This window comes from Podarcis erhardii (assembly GCF_964252035.2).
Source record: "Podarcis erhardii genome assembly, chromosome: 4".
NCBI classification, from domain to species: domain Eukaryota; kingdom Metazoa; phylum Chordata; class Lepidosauria; order Squamata; family Lacertidae; genus Podarcis; species Podarcis erhardii.
In genome coordinates, this window is record NC_138508.1 from 75,743,109 (window position 1) to 75,761,152 (window position 18,044).

At 44.1% G+C, this 18,044-nt stretch overlaps 1 protein-coding gene across 2 annotated transcripts in view; it reads left to right on the forward strand.

Annotated features, from left to right (window-relative positions):
* ATP10A (ATPase phospholipid transporting 10A (putative)) overlaps positions 1–18,044 on the forward strand; it is a 40,420-nt gene continuing 22,376 nt past the window's right edge. The window contains exons 1-6 of one of the 2 annotated variants that reach the window (XM_081858963.1): positions 1–123; positions 8,472–8,689; positions 12,317–12,511; positions 14,787–15,348; positions 17,434–17,537; positions 17,763–17,889. In XM_081858963.1, the coding sequence (XP_081715089.1) occupies positions 111–123; positions 8,472–8,689; positions 12,317–12,511; positions 14,787–15,348; positions 17,434–17,537; positions 17,763–17,889 (1,219 nt within the window). In that variant the 5' untranslated portion in view covers positions 1–110. The remainder of the gene's footprint in view (positions 124–8,471; positions 8,690–12,316; positions 12,512–14,786; positions 15,349–17,433; positions 17,538–17,762; positions 17,890–18,044) is intronic. The other variant, XM_081858962.1, reaches the window with a different exon arrangement.

Genomic DNA, 18,044 nt, shown 5'->3' on the forward strand with positions numbered 1-18,044 from the left:
TGAAGATTTAGGTCAGATTCAGTATATATTTTCAGACAAGACTGGAACTCTTACCGAGAATAAAATGGTTTTCCGAAGGTGCACTGTTTCTGGCGTAGAGTACTCCCACGATGCCAATGGCAAGTATGATATATTTTCATTTCATTTAATGTACATAAAATTGGCTCTCGTCTATGGGGTGGGGTGGTAGAAAGGTTCAATGCAGTTTGCATTTAACATTTAAGGGTGAACACCCTAATTTGCACTTTCCTAAACAATAAGCACACTGAAATGCAGATGTTTCAGTTGTGAAATTCACACTCATTTGAATTTTACAGTGCAGTTCTGCCGCCAAGTAATGAGTAGAGAAATGCATATGCTGAGCTAAAAGTTTGTACACATCATCATCATCATCATCATCATATTATTATTATTATTATTATTATTATACTGCCCTTCATCTGTAGATCTCAGGGCAGTTCAGTACAATAAAAAGCTTAAAATACATGATAAAAACAACAAACACAAACCAATAACCCTCTCTTCCCTGCCCCCATCCCACAAACACATTAAAATGGAATATAAGATGTCAAAGAAGAACAATTTTGCCTGGGGCCTAAAGGTATATAATGAAGGCGCCAGCCAAACACCCGTGGGGAGAGCGTTCCACAAATGAAAAGCCACTGCAGAAAAGGCCCGTTCTCATGTTGCCACCCTCCAGAACTCTTATGAAGAAGGGCCTCAGATGATGATCTCAGGGTCCAGGTAGGTTCATATGGAGAGAGGCACATATTGGTAGCAATAACATTAAAAAAATTCATTGCTTTGGGGAAATGTGCATATTAGGCAAAACTGCATTTAAAAATGTGCATATTAAAGGAAACTTTTCACTGAAATGCTGACGAATCGCCATGAGAAATGTAAAAATAATTGAGAAGAACCTATGGGGGGGGGTTAAAATTGACAGATTTACCTATCCCCACTTAAAAGCCAGATTCTTGATTCGAGGTGTGTAAGCCAAAGCTGAACCAGTAGTTCTTAAATGATTTATTTTTCTGAGAAAGTTTCTGAGATTCTTCTTTACTCTGTCTCTCTGAAACAAGAAGACAACTTTGCAGAACTTTCTTCGCAGCAGTAGGCCTCAGCATCTGCCTTGCATGGCACTGGTGCTTGTGCCAGGCCAGGTGGCAATAAAGCCCCAATTCACTGAAGGGAGTTCATGGAAGGAAAGTTTCTGGTCCTTTTCTTGGCTCCTCACAAAGCATCTCCGGAGGGTTTGAGGTCCCCCCAAACAATGTGTGATAGAGCACAGGGGGAGAGAGAAAGAGGAACCTTTCCCTTCCATGATCATCCTTAAGTTATCTTAAGATCCTCATCTGATTTGAGGCAGTTTTTTCCACAGCCCCTCACATCATGGCTCACTCAGAGGCTTTTGGCATGTGCTGGCGGCTGCAGGGCTGGTGGGTTGGGAGAGACGGGCAAGTTCCTTAGGAACATAGCAAGCTGTCTTAAAGCGAGTCAGGCCATTGGTACATCTCCTTCAGTATTGTCTACACTGGCTAGCGACAGTTTCTCCAGGGTTTCAGACGGGACCTTTCTGCGTGAGAAACAGATGCCGTCTCACTGAGCTGGTTAACCTATCTTAGGCTCTGACCTGCTGAGCTCACCCATCCTGCCCCACCTTGAAACATCCATGAAGACACACAAACAAACATTGAATGATTGAAATGAGCTTTATTCGCAAGTTGCTACGTGTGTGTGTTTCTGAACAGCGCATACCTCTTTGCTCTTAATAAAGTGCCTTCTGTTTGGGGCTAATCCAAGAACACCAGAAGTCAAGGAATAAAAATATTGACACTGGCAGTTGTCCCATCATAGCATCTTATGGACTGTAAGGTTCATAGAAATTGCTTCTTTTGAGTTGGGCGGGGTGGGGTACAGAGAGAGAATTGAATGTTCTGAGTGGTGTTGGTCATAGTGCAGATCAAATGGCCTTTCATGGTGTCGAAAGCTTAGCAATACATGTGAGGAGCATTTGCATCTTAAAAACACACCCTTTGCATCTTAAACAGCAGAAAAAGTTGTCATACCAAATGACCTAGCTTTCTTTGGTCTTCTTGTGGAAACTCAGCATCTGTTTCTGACATCTAATCATATCAGTGACCAGCATGTACAACAGGGCCCAGTATTTTTCTGGCATGTCTAAACTGAACAGGGTCTGGCTGTGGCACAGTTGGACCATACATTCCTGCTTGCCTCCACTGTGGTCACCAGCTCAGTACTCAAGAGGCAAAACTACACTAAAGGGTTTATGTGAAGGCTTCAGAGATAGATAGATAGATAGATAGATAGATAGATAGATAGATAGATACTGGTGTCTCATCCTTTAGACTTGCAGCACCATTGCCAACAAAAAAAGGAGGGCCAGTCATTATCTTAGGGCCAAGCTATATGTGATGTAGAAGAGCTATAATTAGATTTTTCCAACACATTTTTAAAATAGTTGTGTCCAGGGTGGGAGTAATCCTGTGTAACATGTTTCTTTATATTTCATAAACAAAGCAGTAAACTGCAATGGTGGCTGCCAGAACCCTCATAGCACAGTACTGGAAAACACCAAAAATCCCAACGCTAAAGGAGTGGCAACTTAAACTATCCGATTATTTGGAGTTGGCTAAATTGACACAGAAAATAAGAAATCAAAGAAGTGCAAAATTTAACAATGAATGGAATAAATTTAGGATATATATGGAAATAGAGACAAGGGGAAAATCAAAATGTTGATCAGAAACACATATGTACTTACAGAAATCACAGTAGGCATGAGATAACGCTTACTACGTAAAAAGTTTTATTAAGGAATAGACATAGCAGATAGATAAACAAGGCAATATTTTCCGAAATCGAGATAAAGGGAAGTCGATCAATGTTATTTAAAGTTGTATGTATTTTGTTTTTTTCTCTTTTTCTTTTTCTTTTCTTTTTTTTCATTCTCTTTTTCTGTTTTTTCTTTTTCATTTTGTCTTTTGTACGTTTGTGAAATATGTTTATGTCAAAATTTAATAAATAAATAAATAAATAAACAAAAACAAAGCAGTAAACTTTGAACTGGCCGAGCTTGCCTAAGACTTGTTTGCAATTGGCATCCATTCATTGCTACTGATGAAATAAAGAAATGGGGGGGGGGGGAATCCTGAACACATTTTGTAGTGTCACTATTTATTCTCCAATGGCACAAATCATTAATGAAACGAGGGCATTTTACACAATTAGTACCCCGTTTCCTTCTTAGGCAGTGCCCAATCTATCCTTCCTTTTTAATTATGAGTGCCTCCCCCCCCCCCACACACACAGTTATTCTTTCTATATTTGCACCCAGGCATTTTAAAGTTTGCACATTGCTTATTTTGGTCACAACAGAAACCCAGAGGGACTTGGTAACTCTGCTATCCTAGAAGTCAATTAAATCGCAGTCCCTTTGAATCACCCGACCCCTTCTTCTCTTTCCTTATTTTCTTTCTTTCTTTCAGCACTGTGCATAAAATCTATTGTATGATATATAGGTGTGTAGGTAAGATTGTGCAAATTCAGCATTTATTAGTTAACGGCAAGCATGCGCATTCCAGGAGGGGAAAACAGGAAAGCAAAATTATATTTGGATGTGGATTCAGTCTTAGGAACCAGAAGGCAGCCAAGCCATTCCTAGTATGGGACCAGATGCGGGCAGGATAAACAGTGGGCACTCTTCAGTCCAGAATGCCTCTAGGCCCTAGAGTGACATGATTGTAGTTGCTCCCATCCTGCTGCGGATAGCACCTGCACCTTTCTGGGTCGATGAAGACACACTTCATGATGGACTATATGTCATCAGGATTACAGTACAATCCACACAGTTGTGGATGGAAGATGTAGACATGAATCATGAGTGAGGAGGCGGCAACCTGGTTGGCATCCATCTATCTTGAGAGACAATGGAGTGTGCAGCTGGGGATGAGTAAGAATAATAATAATAATTTTATTATTTGTATGCTGCCCATCTGGCTAGGTTGCCCTAGCCATTCTGGGAGGCTCCCAACAGAATATTAAAAACATGATCAAACACTATAAACTTCCCTAAACAGTGCTGCCTTCAGATATCTTCTAAAAGTCAGATTGTTTATTTCCTTGACATTTGATGGAAGAGCGTTCCACAGGGCGGGTGCCACTACCAAGAAGGCCCTCTGCCTGGTTCCCTGTAACCTCACTTCTCACAATGAGGGAACCACCAGAAGGCCCTCAGAGCTGGACCTCAGTATCTGGACTGAATGATGGGGGTGGAGACGTTCCTTCAGGTATACTGGGCCAAGGCCGATTAGAGCTTTAAAGGTCAGCACTAACACTTTGGATTGTGCTCGGAAACGTACTGGGAGCCAATGTAGGTCTTTCAGGACTGGTGTTATATGGTCTCAGCAGCCACTCCCAGTCACCAGTCTATCTGCCGCATTCTCGATTAGTTGTATTTTCCTGGTCACCTTCAAAAGTAGCCCCATGTAGAGCTCTTTGCAATAGTCCAAGCAGCAGGAGATAACCAGCGCATGTACCACTCTGGCAAGTCAGTCTGCGGGCAGGTTGGGTCTCAGCCTGCTTACCAGGTGGAACTTGTAGACAGCTGCCCAGGACACAGAATTGACTGTGCCTCCATGGACAGCTATGAGTCCAAAATGACTCCCAGGCTGCGCACCTGGTCCTTCAGGGGCACAGTTACCTCATTCAAGACCAGGGAGTCCCCCACTGAATTCAAACCACTGCATTAGCAGCAGCATTGACCTCCCCTGGACTCAAGCCTGGGCAGGGTGTATTAAGTACCTGGGCTGCCCCTCTCGGCCTTGCTGATGTCATCCAAAGGAAAGCAGAGCAATATGTTCAGCTTGGCTGCCGGCGTTGCCAGAAGGAGGTGTACAAGGTGCCATCCAACCGCCTTAGGGACTCTACTTGAGATTTGTGTAGGTGTACTCTCTAGGTTTTTCTTCTCCCAAAGATATCCCACAAGGCAGCAGAGGTTTAGGACCAGAGTTTTCCATCTCCTAGGCTACCTTCCCAAGTTGATGAGCCCTATCTGCTCCTCACTTCCCTCTACAGCACATGTAGAAACCTCCTTCTGGACTGCTGGGCGCACTTTTGGTCTCATCCGCTCAATCTTCCGGAGACCCATCAGCAATCATCCTTCACTAAACATAGAAATAGAGCCTTGTTCAGGTAAAAAGATAACTTGGCAAGGCCAGAACAGAACTCAAAGACCAGTAACAAGAACAGAGCACCTGTTACAATTGCACACCTCCCAGTTCTGACATCTTTGATGCTTCTGCAATGAATTTGGAAAAATGGAGATTCTTTGAGAAGGGCTTGAGGAAAGCTTGTCTTGGCTTACAAGTGCACCACAGCCGCAAAGGAATGAGCCAGGATCAGCAACAAACCATGCACTTGATCCATCCGTATGGCATATTCTCTGGCAACTCCATTCATGTCCTTAATGATGGTAGCTGTGCTGTTGAGGATTCATTCGCCGGCAGCACAGCTAGTCTGCCAGTTGGGGCTTAGCATCCATCTTGTTCCTAGAAGTACTATGCCATTGTTGTTCCATTTAGTACAAACAATGCGAATTCGCTGCCATCGTCTCCCTAATATTTGATTTCCAATATAAAGCCTTTGCTGCAGATCCAGATTAATGTAGATCCATAAATGTTATCTGGAATGCATTGCAGTTATGCCATCGCCTATAAAGAAATGACATTTCAAATGTATCACTGAGGAAGTTCTTTTAATCCTCTTGACCACTTGGCATTGTAGTCCGCAAATAGATAACTGCCAGACTTAAAGCTATTTTAGTCCTTAACGAGTTTTTTGAAGAGCCTTTGTGGAGTGAGGTTTTTGAAAATCATTATTCACAGCTATTTGCAGTGTTGCATTTATTACACTCTGACCTCCCATTTCCTCTTTTGCCACGGATTTTAAATTAATATCCTGTGAACAAAATTCTCGGCAAAGTTCCCAATCTTCCCTGATGTGTTGTCTTTGTTTGTTTGCTTTTAATCATCTTGGTGGCCTCTTTCTGGTTTATTTTATTATTCTTATTTTTGGTCTTTTGCCGGCAGAGCTGCAGATAATGTAGGTGGCTTTAGGGAAAGCTGTACTGCTAAGGGAGTTTTCTAATGGGCTCCGGTGGATTTTATGAGCTATTTCAGAATGTAATAGCCTTGTCACATTGAGCCAGAAAATGAGGGAAGCCATGTACTGCATTAAATAACTAATTATTTTGTCTATATCAGTCATTAAAAGTTGATGTTCAATTAAGACTCATCTGTGTTGCGTTGTAATACCCAAATGGTTCATTCTCCAGCAAGTGTCATATAATACGAAACCTGGGTGTCAGAGTGCATAGTAGGGTGTGTTTGCATGGGACTTTTGAGGGAAGCTTATCAGAGAGTCCTGGTTCCTTCCTGCACCGTTGAGGATGGAATGAAGGCAAGAATGAGCAGCCTCTTTGTTCCTCAGACAGACAAGAAATCTTTTGAGGAAGCAGGGATGATCATCTAAACTGGTACAGAAGGGATGGAGGACCTGTGGTCCTCCAGATGTTTCTCACTAGCCGTGATGATTGGCCATGCTGGCTGTGGCTGATGGGAGTTGGAATCCAGCAACATCTGGAGGACCACATCCTGTATTACAGCTATTGGTTCATGCAGACTTCCTTAGCTGATGCAGATAACCTTCCCTCCACTTCCATCTCTGACCAGAGATGGTGGTACATAAGCTGAAGCCTGATCTCCTCCTGATCATGTGTCATCATCTGTGAGGTTAGATACTGGTGGGCTCATTTTCCCACAAGCCAGTTATATCCTGAACTGAAGCTATCATAGTCAGTCTCTCTCTCTCATAATATTTTATTCTTTTCCCCATATAGAATGTTACATTCATTACTCAACAACTGTATTCCAATTCAACAAAACTAATGACTTCCCACTCACCCGACACCAATGTTGATAACCCAGATTACATACGATTGCGCCTTTCAGGTTCTGTCTCATCGATAACATGTTTCTTAATGTATTCTGCTGTTTTCTTGCACTTCAAGCCCCGCTGTAGTCTTTGCATGCAGGAAGTGACTTTTTATATAGGCTAGATATGGTTTCCATTTTTCTTTGAGAGATTCTAAATTTGTATCGTTCATCAGTGCCGTCCGTTTTGCCATCTCTGCATATTCCAAGATTTCCGTCAGTCCTTCTTCCTTTGAAGGTGTTCTTCTTCCCTCCTTCCATTTCTGAGCTTAGAGAATCCTTGCCGCTGTAGTCGCATACATAAAGACCGTTGAGGCTTCCTTTGGGATTTTGCTGTATCGTATTCCCAGCAGGAAGGATTCTGGCCTCTTGGGGAAAGCTTTCATTGTCTCTTAAGTGTTTTCATAGCAGCTTAGCAGCAACATCTAGAGCAGCCTGGGCCGGGCTATCTGGAAGCACATGAATGTAGAGTGCTTCTGCACCATATACAAGAAACTGATTTCACTGAGTATTTTTATCAACTCAGCGCCAGGCCATTGGTCCCTGTTGCCCAAGATGCTGGCAGGCAGCTGTTTTCCGTATGTTTTCAGCTGGAACAGAAGAGGTTGCCTTATGACACTTCCTACCATTGGTCCCTCTAGCGTCATATTGTCTACACCAACTGGCAGCATATCTCCAGGGTGCTAGGAAAGAGTCTCTGTCCCTGGCCTACCTGGAATTGAACCAGCGACCTTCTGCTTCCAATGCTCTCCTATGCTTCTAATGCTCTCCTAATGAGCTGCAGCCCTTCTCAGGAGAAGCTAGCGATTAAACCAAGGACCTTAAACATGTAAGATGTACACTCTGCAGCCGAGCTATACGCTTATCCACATTGTATGTTTCTTTTGGGGGTGTCTTCTTCCATTTCATTTTGGTTCTAGAGAGCCAAATCCGGAGCAGAAGTAGGGCTTGTATATAGTCTGTCAGTGGCATCCTTGTAATTGTAAGCTACTGAAAGGCATTAAAATGCCATTATCAAATAATTTGACCTGCATGCTTTGCAGCCAGTACTTGTGGAGTAAGAAATCTACAGCTACGGCCAGGCATCCCAAACCGAACAATTTCCAGGCGTGTCTAATCCTGTGCCTGTTCTGCTGCCTATACCTGCAAATGAGAGGGGATTGTGCCCAACTCCCTAATTCCCAAAAGAGTTAAACAACTGAATGCAGCATACTGAGGACTTAGCATCCTCAGGACAGAAGACATTTCAGTAGTAGGGCTTCCAGGCTTCTAAGTCAATCTATTGTCTCCAAATCACATCCTCTGAGAAACCAGGCTGTGTGTTACTTTTCCTTTGGGGTTAGTCACTGGTTGTGTTGGCAGTGTTACCCAACACATTTTTTATCTGTTCTGTACTCCTATTTCATTTTTGCATTTCTTCCACAAGCCAATTTTGTTGTTGTTATTTCTTGTCAATAGCAAAACGTATTGCCATGTACCAGGAAGCTGATTCCGAGGATGAAGAAGCTGCCCCTAAACCGGCGCCATTGTCCCAGCGGGATAGTATTAGCAGTCACCAGAGCATTAAGGTTGTCCACAGGAACCAGAGTACAAAATCTCATAGGCGCACGGGGAGCAGAGTGGAAGCCAAAAGAGCGAGCATCCTCTCAAAGCACACGGCTTTCAGTAGCCCCATGGTAAGTATTCCCTTTATGCTGGGGTCTTCCCGCTGAACCATTGTTTTAATCTTCCCATATCTAGGCCCCATCTGCACTATACATTTAAAGCAGTATCATAGCACTTTAGACAGCCGTGGCTTACCCCAAAGAATCCTGGGAAGTCTAAAGGTTGCTGAGAGACCTCTATTCCCCTCGCTGAGCTGCAGTTCCCAGAGTTCCCGTTAAACTACTCTGGGAATCGTAGCTCTGTGAGAGGAATGGGGGTCTCCAAACAACACTCAACACCCTAAGCCAGTGGTTTTTAACCAGTGTGCCATGGCACCCTGGGGTGTCTTGAATGATAGTCAGGGGTGCTGCGGGCAACACTGGCCTCTGCCCCTCTTTCCTTCCCTCCCTCCTCTGATGCCCTCTTGCATCTCTGCCTCCCAAAGGCTTACTCAGCTGTTTGTTGCGGCAGCCCTGGCTACAAGCTCCCCAGGCGAATGGTGCCTCTGGGGCTGGCCAGGAGGTGCTTCCCAGGCCTCAGTGAGGCAGTGTGAGGAGGCATCTCTCTTTGGGGTAGGGGGTGGCAGCTCAGAGACCAGGGTGGCAGCTGTGGCTGCCCAGAGGACTCCCAAGGAGAGAGGATAGGAGGCTGAGGGAACGCTCCACGAGGGAGGCTGTTTGAAAAAGACTGAGTGACATAACTGGGCTCCTGAGCCCCACTAAAGTACTATGATACTGCTTTAAGTGTATACTTTTGATGGAACCTTAGTTGTACAGTGGTGCCTCGCAAGACGAAATTAATCCGTTCCGCGATTCTCTTCGTCTAGCGGTTTTTTCGTCTTGCGAAGCAAGCCCATTGACAGCTTAGCGGATTAGCGCTATTAGCGGTCTAGCGGCTTTTAGCGATCAGCTGAGAAGCGGCTTATCAGCGGAACAGCTGATAAGCGGCTTAGCGCTTAGGGAAAGGGCGGAAAAAAGCGGAAAAAAACCCGCGGGAACTCGCAATATTTTTTCGTCTTGCGAAGCAACCCCATAGAGAAATTCGTTTAGCGAAGCGCCTCCAAAATGGAAAACCCTTTCGTCTAGCGGGTTTTCCGTCTTGCGGGGCACCACTGTACAGTGGTATCTCAGATTAAGTACTTAATTTGTTCCGGAGGTCCGTACTTAACCTGAAACTGTTCTTAACCTGAAGCACCACTTTAGCTAATGGAGCCTCCTGCTGCTACCGCGCCGCCGGAGCCCGATTTCTGTTCTCATCCTGAAGCAAAGTTCTTTCCCTGAAGCACTATTTCTGGGTTAGCAGAGTCTGTAACCTGAAGCATATGTAACCTGAAGCGTATGTAACCTGAGGTACCACTGTACTTAGAATAGGGTTGTACAACTTGTGGTTTACCAATGCAAATGCAGACCATGAGATATCTACACTGCATCCCACCACAGGCTCAATACGTTTCTTGGTTTTGTTCCCTTTGGGGAACCGCAAAAGCAAAGTGACACCTGACACCTGTGTTCAGCTTTGTGAGTAACAAGCTGCGCAGGCCTCTGCTCATACCTCTGTTGGAATCTTTATTGTTTCGGTTTTCTAACGCGTTGTTTCCTGCTATGCACTCTGCAGGTTTTATGCACGTTACCTCCCCACCTTGCCCCCCAAAATTTTGAGGCCAGTCATTTTTATAATCAAAGAGCATTGTGGCTCCTTAAACACTGTTTATTACGGCATGAGCTCTCGTGGATTTGAAAACCTGCCTTGCCACATGCCCGAGTCCACGAAAGCTTATGTCGCAATCCAGTCTTTTAAAGTGCCACCAGACTCTACAGCTGTTTTTGCTGCAAGAGACATCATGCGGCTATCCCTAACTTTTGCAAGAAAATCACATGCAGTTTGTGCGCAGCGACTGATGTATCCTCCTTTGATGTTTGGTTTTTGCTGAGGGAGCAGAATTAAAATGCCTCAAATTCCTCAGTAGATTCCAGAAAGACACAGGGAGGAGGCAGAAAAGTTGGAACAGAAGCATCAGTTGGTGGTAGGCACATGCAGAGTAATTTTCGGATTGTACTTTGCAAAAGCATGCACAAAGTTTTGTCCTTTCATAAGGTAGAAAAGTCTGAAGGAGGAAGGCCTGGTTAGAGCATCTGATAAAAGAGAAAATGCCAGCAATGGTGGTGTTTGGCATGGAGACTGATTCCTGAAAGGGTCATGAGACACTACAGTGGTACCTCAGGTTACATACACTTCAGGTTACAGACTCCGCTAACCCAGAAATAGTGCTTCAGGTTAAGAACTTTGCTCCAGGATGAGAACAGAAATTGTGCTCCGGCAGTCCGGTGGCAGCAGGAGGCTCCATTAGCTAAAGTGGTGCTTCAGGTTAAGAACAGTTTCAGGTTAAGAACGGACCTCCAGAACGAATTAAGTACTTAACCCGAGGTACCACTGTAATTTGATAAAGGAGCAGGCCTCTCCTGATTTTTATGATGGTTAGTGACTGCATACACACCAAACCTATAAAGTACACACACACCCCCCACCCAAGGGTCCGGGAACTGTAGTTTACTCCTCACTAGGGCCATTGCTATTGTTAAATTACTGGGCGTTGGTAGCCCTTGCTGATCTACTGCAGCTCACCCACCGATCTACCAGTAAATCCCAGCTGTCAGGGATCGTGCTGAGGAGGTCTGCACTGAGGGCGAATGGTGGGAGGCTCTCCCTGCTCCCAATCCGGATCCTGAATCTTCCCAGGAGCAATGGGACAGTATAGATTTGGAGCAGTGGTTTGCAGAGGGACATAGTTCAGAAGACAGAAGTTGGGAAGAACTGGGTGGTGAACAGCTAGAAGAAGCACTGGGAGAGAGAGAGAGTGTTAACAGACTCAATTTCTCTGGAAAGCATTCATCCGCTCAGCCCAAGTTCAAAGAGCAGATAAGATGACAGCACAGAAAGCACAGTGGTTGCGAGATCAGGTTGCAAGACACATAACTGACGGGGTGACTAGGGGGGAAGTGGGTGGAACCCTTAATTGGGAGCACCTTCATCCCTAGGAATGGATTCTTTGTTCTCTTGCTGTGTTCATTAAAATCTCTAACTAGTAATAGACTCCTTTCGCTTTGTTCTGTTTATCTCCTGCCAAAGGGGGGGAGGAAGTCGAGTCCCTGAAGCCTGACCCTAGCCTACCTTCTGCTCACCCTTTCTGCAATACAACACACTAGCACAAGCTTCAGAATTAATGGGCATTACAGTTTGAGAAGCGAAAACATATTGGTGTTTGAATTAATACACATACTGCCAACGGTCTTAGCTGAAAACTTCTCTAAAGATGGTTGGCAGGTGCACGGTCAAACATTGTTGCTTTCAAATTACTCTTAGGGTTATCTACCCCGATGTAAACAAGGAACGGTCATTACTTTGCTTCACAGTGTTTGCAAGCCGGTGGGGGGAGATTATCCCACCCCAACCCCCTTGCATACTGGAAAACTGTATTTGTAAAGCACAGGGCTTGGATTACGATATTCCGTGGGGCGAGAAAAAGTGGGTTTCTCCAAAGACACAGATGGGATTATCAGAGATATGCTGGACAGAGCACATCTGCAGAACAAGCTCAGCCTGGAGACCCTCGAAATGCACCAGCCTGCAAGGGATTCACTTTGCCTGTCTTTCGATTCCAGGAAAAAGATATCACGCCGGATCCTCATTTGCTGCAGAAAGTCGACGAGTGTGCGAGCTACCTGGAGATCACAAGGAGCCACGACCGACCGTTATCGCAGCTGTCCCCCGAACTCTCTGACATCTTTGACTTTTTCATAGCACTGACCATTTGCAATACGGTGGTCGTCACCTCTCCGAACCAGCCGCGGCAGAAGGTAGGTTAGGGGATGTTAGGTGCCGGCGTGGTTGCTCGAGAGCGAACAGGCAAGACTCCCACCGGTCTTTTCCAGGCTTTATTATCTGTACAAGACATTTGACAGTGCAGAGCATCTCAAGTCCATGTCTGCTCAATCGCTAGCAGAATCTGGGAGTGGGCGGTCCTTAAACCTTCCCCGGCATAACAGTCATTTGACGCCCATCCTCCTCCTCCCCTCTCTGCGTGCGAACCGACTGTGCAGGGAGGGTGCTGGCAAAGGGGGATTTTCCTCCCCTCCGCCTTGCTCAGGCTCGGTGTTGTGGCTCTCTCTAGCATCTTCTGATCCCTGCCTTCTTTCCCCACTGGAGGCAGGGCTTCCCTCCTCACCAGAGGAAGAGCTGCTTCGCACGATCTTCAGAGGCTCCCTGTAACACAACTGCCTTTCCACCTCTTGCCTCTGAGCTGATGGCAGTTCCCTGACAGGGGAGAAACAGTGCAAAGAAGCTTAAGCCTGCTTTAGGATAGATTTTTGAAAGTTGTGACGTGAAAACCTAAGAAGAGGCTGCTGGATCAGTCTGATGGCCCATCTAGTTCTAGTTCTAGTCCTCATCCTGTGCTCACAGTGACCAACCAGATGTTTGTGGGCAGCTGCGACTCTGCTTCTGGAGACTTTGGTGTGTTTGCGTGTTCCCTCTGAAAGAACCCCTACAGAGATAATGGCTCTGACTCCTGAAAAAGTATAGTTTGATCCTGAGCATGTCCTCCCAGGCATATTTACTGCCGTTTCCATGGACTTTGTCAAGGGCAGTGTTGATCTCATTAAATTTAATTGCAAAGAACCCTATACTGGAGCAGTATTGGGGGGGGGGGACCAATGTTTGATTATTCCTCTTTTCAGGCAGTACAAGGATGATTTTAAACCACTTAGAGGTTTTGTTTCTAACAATTTAGCAGCATATAAATTTTGTTAAATAAACAAAGAATACTACATTGGGAGAAAGGCGATATATTTGTGTACATCTCATTTAAGGATTCGCGTGGCTGACAACAGTTATTTGTGCCTAGGGCTTGTGCCTGCTCCTGATGGCTGCACCGTCAAAGTCAGATAGGGCAAGAAAGGATGAAAAGGGGCAGATACTTGGGCAACTATTGAGGGTTTTTTAATATAATCACAGTAGTGTTGTTGGGCTCCAACTCCCATCAGCCCCAGCCATCATGGCCAATGGTGATGGTTTATGCCGTTAGTTACAGCATGGTGCTGATAATGCCAAAGTTGCAGGTTCGACCCCCGTGTGAGACAGCTACATATTCCCGCATTGCAGGGGGTTAAACTAGATGATCCTCAGGGTCCCTTCCAGCTCTACAATTCTAACATCTGGAGGGCCACAAGTTCCTGCACCTGCTGTGGAATAACCTTGTGCCCTGTTTTTATTTTTTGCTTTCGGAAGCCTTTTTATTAGCTCCAGAAATGTGTGCAAAACATCCACTGTGCTCTGCTTCTATTAATTTGCACTGTCAGATTTACATAGGCTGATTTCTCACCCGAGTCTCCCTTCTTGGTGGTTGGTCCTTGTTTCTTTTTCTTTTTATAAATTTATTTATTTGGTTTTTCAATTTAAAATTTTACAGAAATATATTCAACATAAATCATAAAAACAAGATTCCGAGGAATCTCCTGGATTTCCATCCTCCCCTTTAGTGGGTCCTGTTATTAATCAATTCCGCATCTTTTATAAAAATCCAAACCCTTACCTCTTCCTTTATATCCAGAAACAACCTTAAACTACAAGTGATATTCCAGTCCTACTAACAATTTTAACTGTTTACAATGGTCTTTAAGATAAGTTATAAATTTTCCCCATTCCTTATTGAAATTTATTTCTGACTCTTCCGGTCATTTTAGCCATTTCAGCATAGTCCATTAACTTCATCAGCCATTCTTCTCTGGTAGGAACTTTATCTTCTTTCCATTTCTGGGCAAGTAACATCTGTGCAGCCGTGGTTGCATACATAAATAGTCTTTTCTGCTCCTTTGGGATTTCAGCACCTAGAATTCCTAAAAGGAAGGCTTCAGGCTTTTTAACAAAGGTTATTTAAAACATATTTTTTTTCAATTCATTATATATCATTTCCCAAAATCCTTTTACTACCTTACAATTCCACCGCATATGATAAAAGGTGCCTTCTTTTCCTTTACATTTCCAGCATACATTTGAGCATGTTTTATACAGTTTTGCTAATTTACTAGGAGTTAAATACCACCTGTACATCATTTTTGGTCCTCGTTTCTTAAGGTTCGGATCAGATTTGAGCTGAAGTCTCCTGTCAAGACCATCGAGGATTTCATTCGGAGACTCACGCCCAGCCGCCTGACGTCCGGCTCCAACAACAGCAGCTCGTCCAGCCTGGCCACCAGCAAATCGACACAGCGAGCTGGTTCCAGCATGATCTCGTCCGCATCCACGGAAAGCACTTTACTCAACGAAGAAGAAAAGCTAGCTAACTCTCCCCAGGTGAATAACAATAGCTACGGTTCCCAGCAGCCCAAATGGACACTGGGCAATGGGCCGAGAGAGGGTGAACTACGCTACGAGGCAGAGAGCCCAGACGAAGCCGCCCTTGTCTATGCGGCAAGAGCCTACGACTGCGCTTTGGTTGGTAGGCTTCCTGACCAGGTCTCTGTAGAGCTGCCTCACCTGGGGAGACTGACCTTTGAACTCTTGCACATTCTGGGCTTTGACTCCATCCGGAAACGGATGTCTGTGGTGGTCAGGCATCCTCTCACCGATGAGATCAATGTTTACACTAAAGGAGCGGATTCGGCTATCATGGATCTCCTTCTGCCCTGCTCTTCAGGTACAAACTTCCCCTCTCAGGTTATGGAAAAAAGCATAACAGCTTAGGGCTGACTTTCTCTGCCACAACACAGATAGATTTGTGCCCTGCTGTAATTTTTTTTGAGGAACTATGTTCATAGCATCTTCCGTCTTTATGATCTCTTTAGAAGCAGTAACCTGACAGTGAGGTATCGGCCCTGTGGCTGAACAAATCTAAAAATGGATGAGCTTTCACTCGCTCTAGTATTCAATGTATTGTGCTGGGTTATTTTTTTCCAGAATTTTTATATTTGGAGCAGTTTTTCCTGTCCATTTGCAGAGATTTGTGTTCTGCACTTATGCAGGGGGGATCTGAAATCAATAAAAAGTGGCGATGTTCTGTAGTCGATGCTTTGATGTCGCCAATAAAATGTGAGGCTGAAATGAACTCTGTACTTCGGATTTGCTAGTCAAATTGGATTGTTTTCTTTGACACATTTGCAACTTGTGGATCTGTGAACTTCAGTCCTTTAGTCTGACAGCAAATGTTGGTTTCAGCATAAATTTCCTACCATAATTAACTTAATATTACTGGAAAACACTAGAGCAAATTGCCGTGAAATCGTTTTCGTTCTGCATTATTTGTTTAATAAAATAAAACAAACATGCAAGCTTGGACTTTTTGTCCTTCACATACGTAAGTTAGACTAGGACCACAGAATTAAGAACTGTTTGTCATTCTAGCACTGAAAGTAAGCTTCCCTATTCTGATATGCTACTTAGATCTCGCAACCTAAAAAAACTTGCTTTGGAATGTCTGTTTCTTGCTAGCTGAAAGAGAGCTCTAGTTAAAGAAATGTGGTGCAATCACGTCTTATTATTACAATTTAAAATATGAACAATTTATAATGCTCATTTATTCAGTAACAATACGGAACTGAATATTGTAATTGGCTTAGGTTAGAGAATCCTGGGAAATGGAGGATTATTTGTCACAGAAACAAGTTTTTAGCCCTCCTTTTTCTATATACGGTGGTACCTCTAGATACAAACGGGATCCGTTCCGGAGCCCCGTTCGCATCTAGAGGTAAACGTATCTAGCGATGGTACGTCTGCACGCACGCGCACGTCGCTTTTCGACGCTTCCGCGCATGCGCGTGACGTCATTTTGAGCGCATGCGCAAGCGGCGAAACCTGGAAGTTACACTCTCCGTTACTTCCGGGTTGCCGCGGAGCGCAACTCAAACGCACTCAACTCAAAGCATATTTAACCCGAGGTATGACTGTATATACAGAGAGAGAGAGAGAGAGAGAGAGAGAGAGAGAGAGAGAGAGATGGTTTCTACTCCATTTTGTGAAGACATCTGATGGCTCACCAAAGATAATTTAAGTAATACAGCTAAAAATAACAAAATGCCACCCAGCATAAGTATTAACAAATTCAGCAAAGCAACCAGGCTAAAGTTGATGCTATGCGATGAAGGCTCAGAACTCCAAATCCATATCAGTGCATTTCTTTCTGTCCCTCCCCTTGTTATCGTCTCTTCTACCTACTTTTCCTTAACAAACAAACAAACAAACCTCAAAGCTTAGAAGCAAAGTTAATAAAACTCCAGTATTGTCCAGAAAATCAAAACATTCCATAGGTACATGGTCTTGGTGGCATCTGAGGCCCATTGTCTATGTGCCACCCTAGTTCCATCTCTCTCCCCCCCCCCCATAGTGAGCTACATTAGTGCAACCCAGCACAACTCATTTTGTAGAAATAGGATTGCAACCAATAAAGTAGGACAGACATGTCCTTCTCATGGAAGAAATGATACACCTGTAGCTATATCAATGCAAGCAGCTGAACAGAAAGTAAACATTTAAAAATAATAATACAAGACTCTTTGGCACATTTTTAAATAAGAGAAAAACTATGTGGCATACACAAAATACTTGTCTTTGAGCAGGAAGATTTGGGGTTTCCTGGGGGATATTAGTGTTTCTATTATATATATGGCTTTTATTTCCAGCCACAAGGGAGAGAAAAGGATCGTTCATTTTTAGACTACAAAATTACTGGTATTTAATAATTTTTAAGTGTTTTGCTTTTTTTTAAAAAAAAAAAAAACATTTCCAGATGACCCTCGAGACAGACATCAAAAGAAAATCCGAAGCAAAACTCAGAATTTTCTTAATCTTTATGCTGCTGATGGGCTGAGAACTTTGTGCATTGCAAAGAAAGTAAGTGCCTGAAACGTCCTAAATTCATTTGGGGGGGTGTATCTCACATATATGGGGAGGGGGTTGTTATTTTATATATAACACAGCATGAGGTATTTTCAAACCTACTGAAACCATGGGGTTTTTCATTCGGTGTCTCTGTGCTGGTCTGTGGCCTTTTATGTTCCTTTGATGTGAATGTTCCTCCTCCTTGCCTCCCTCCCTCTTTCTTTCCTTCTTCAACAGGTCCTGAGCAAGGAAGACTATTCCTGCTGGTTGAAAAGTCACATTGAAGCAGAATCTTCCATCGACAACCGGGAAGAGCTGCTGTTCCAGTCAGCTGTGCGGATAGAGACTGATTTGCATCTTCTAGGTAACAGCAAGCAGGAAGGAAAGGCGTGTGCCTAGCAATTGAGAGGGTGAATTTGAGGCGCAATCTCTCAGTGGTTGCCATTAATCTCTGGAATTACTTGCAGTCAGGTGGTATATCAGCTGACATGGATGCAGCAAATTCTGGAACACCTGATT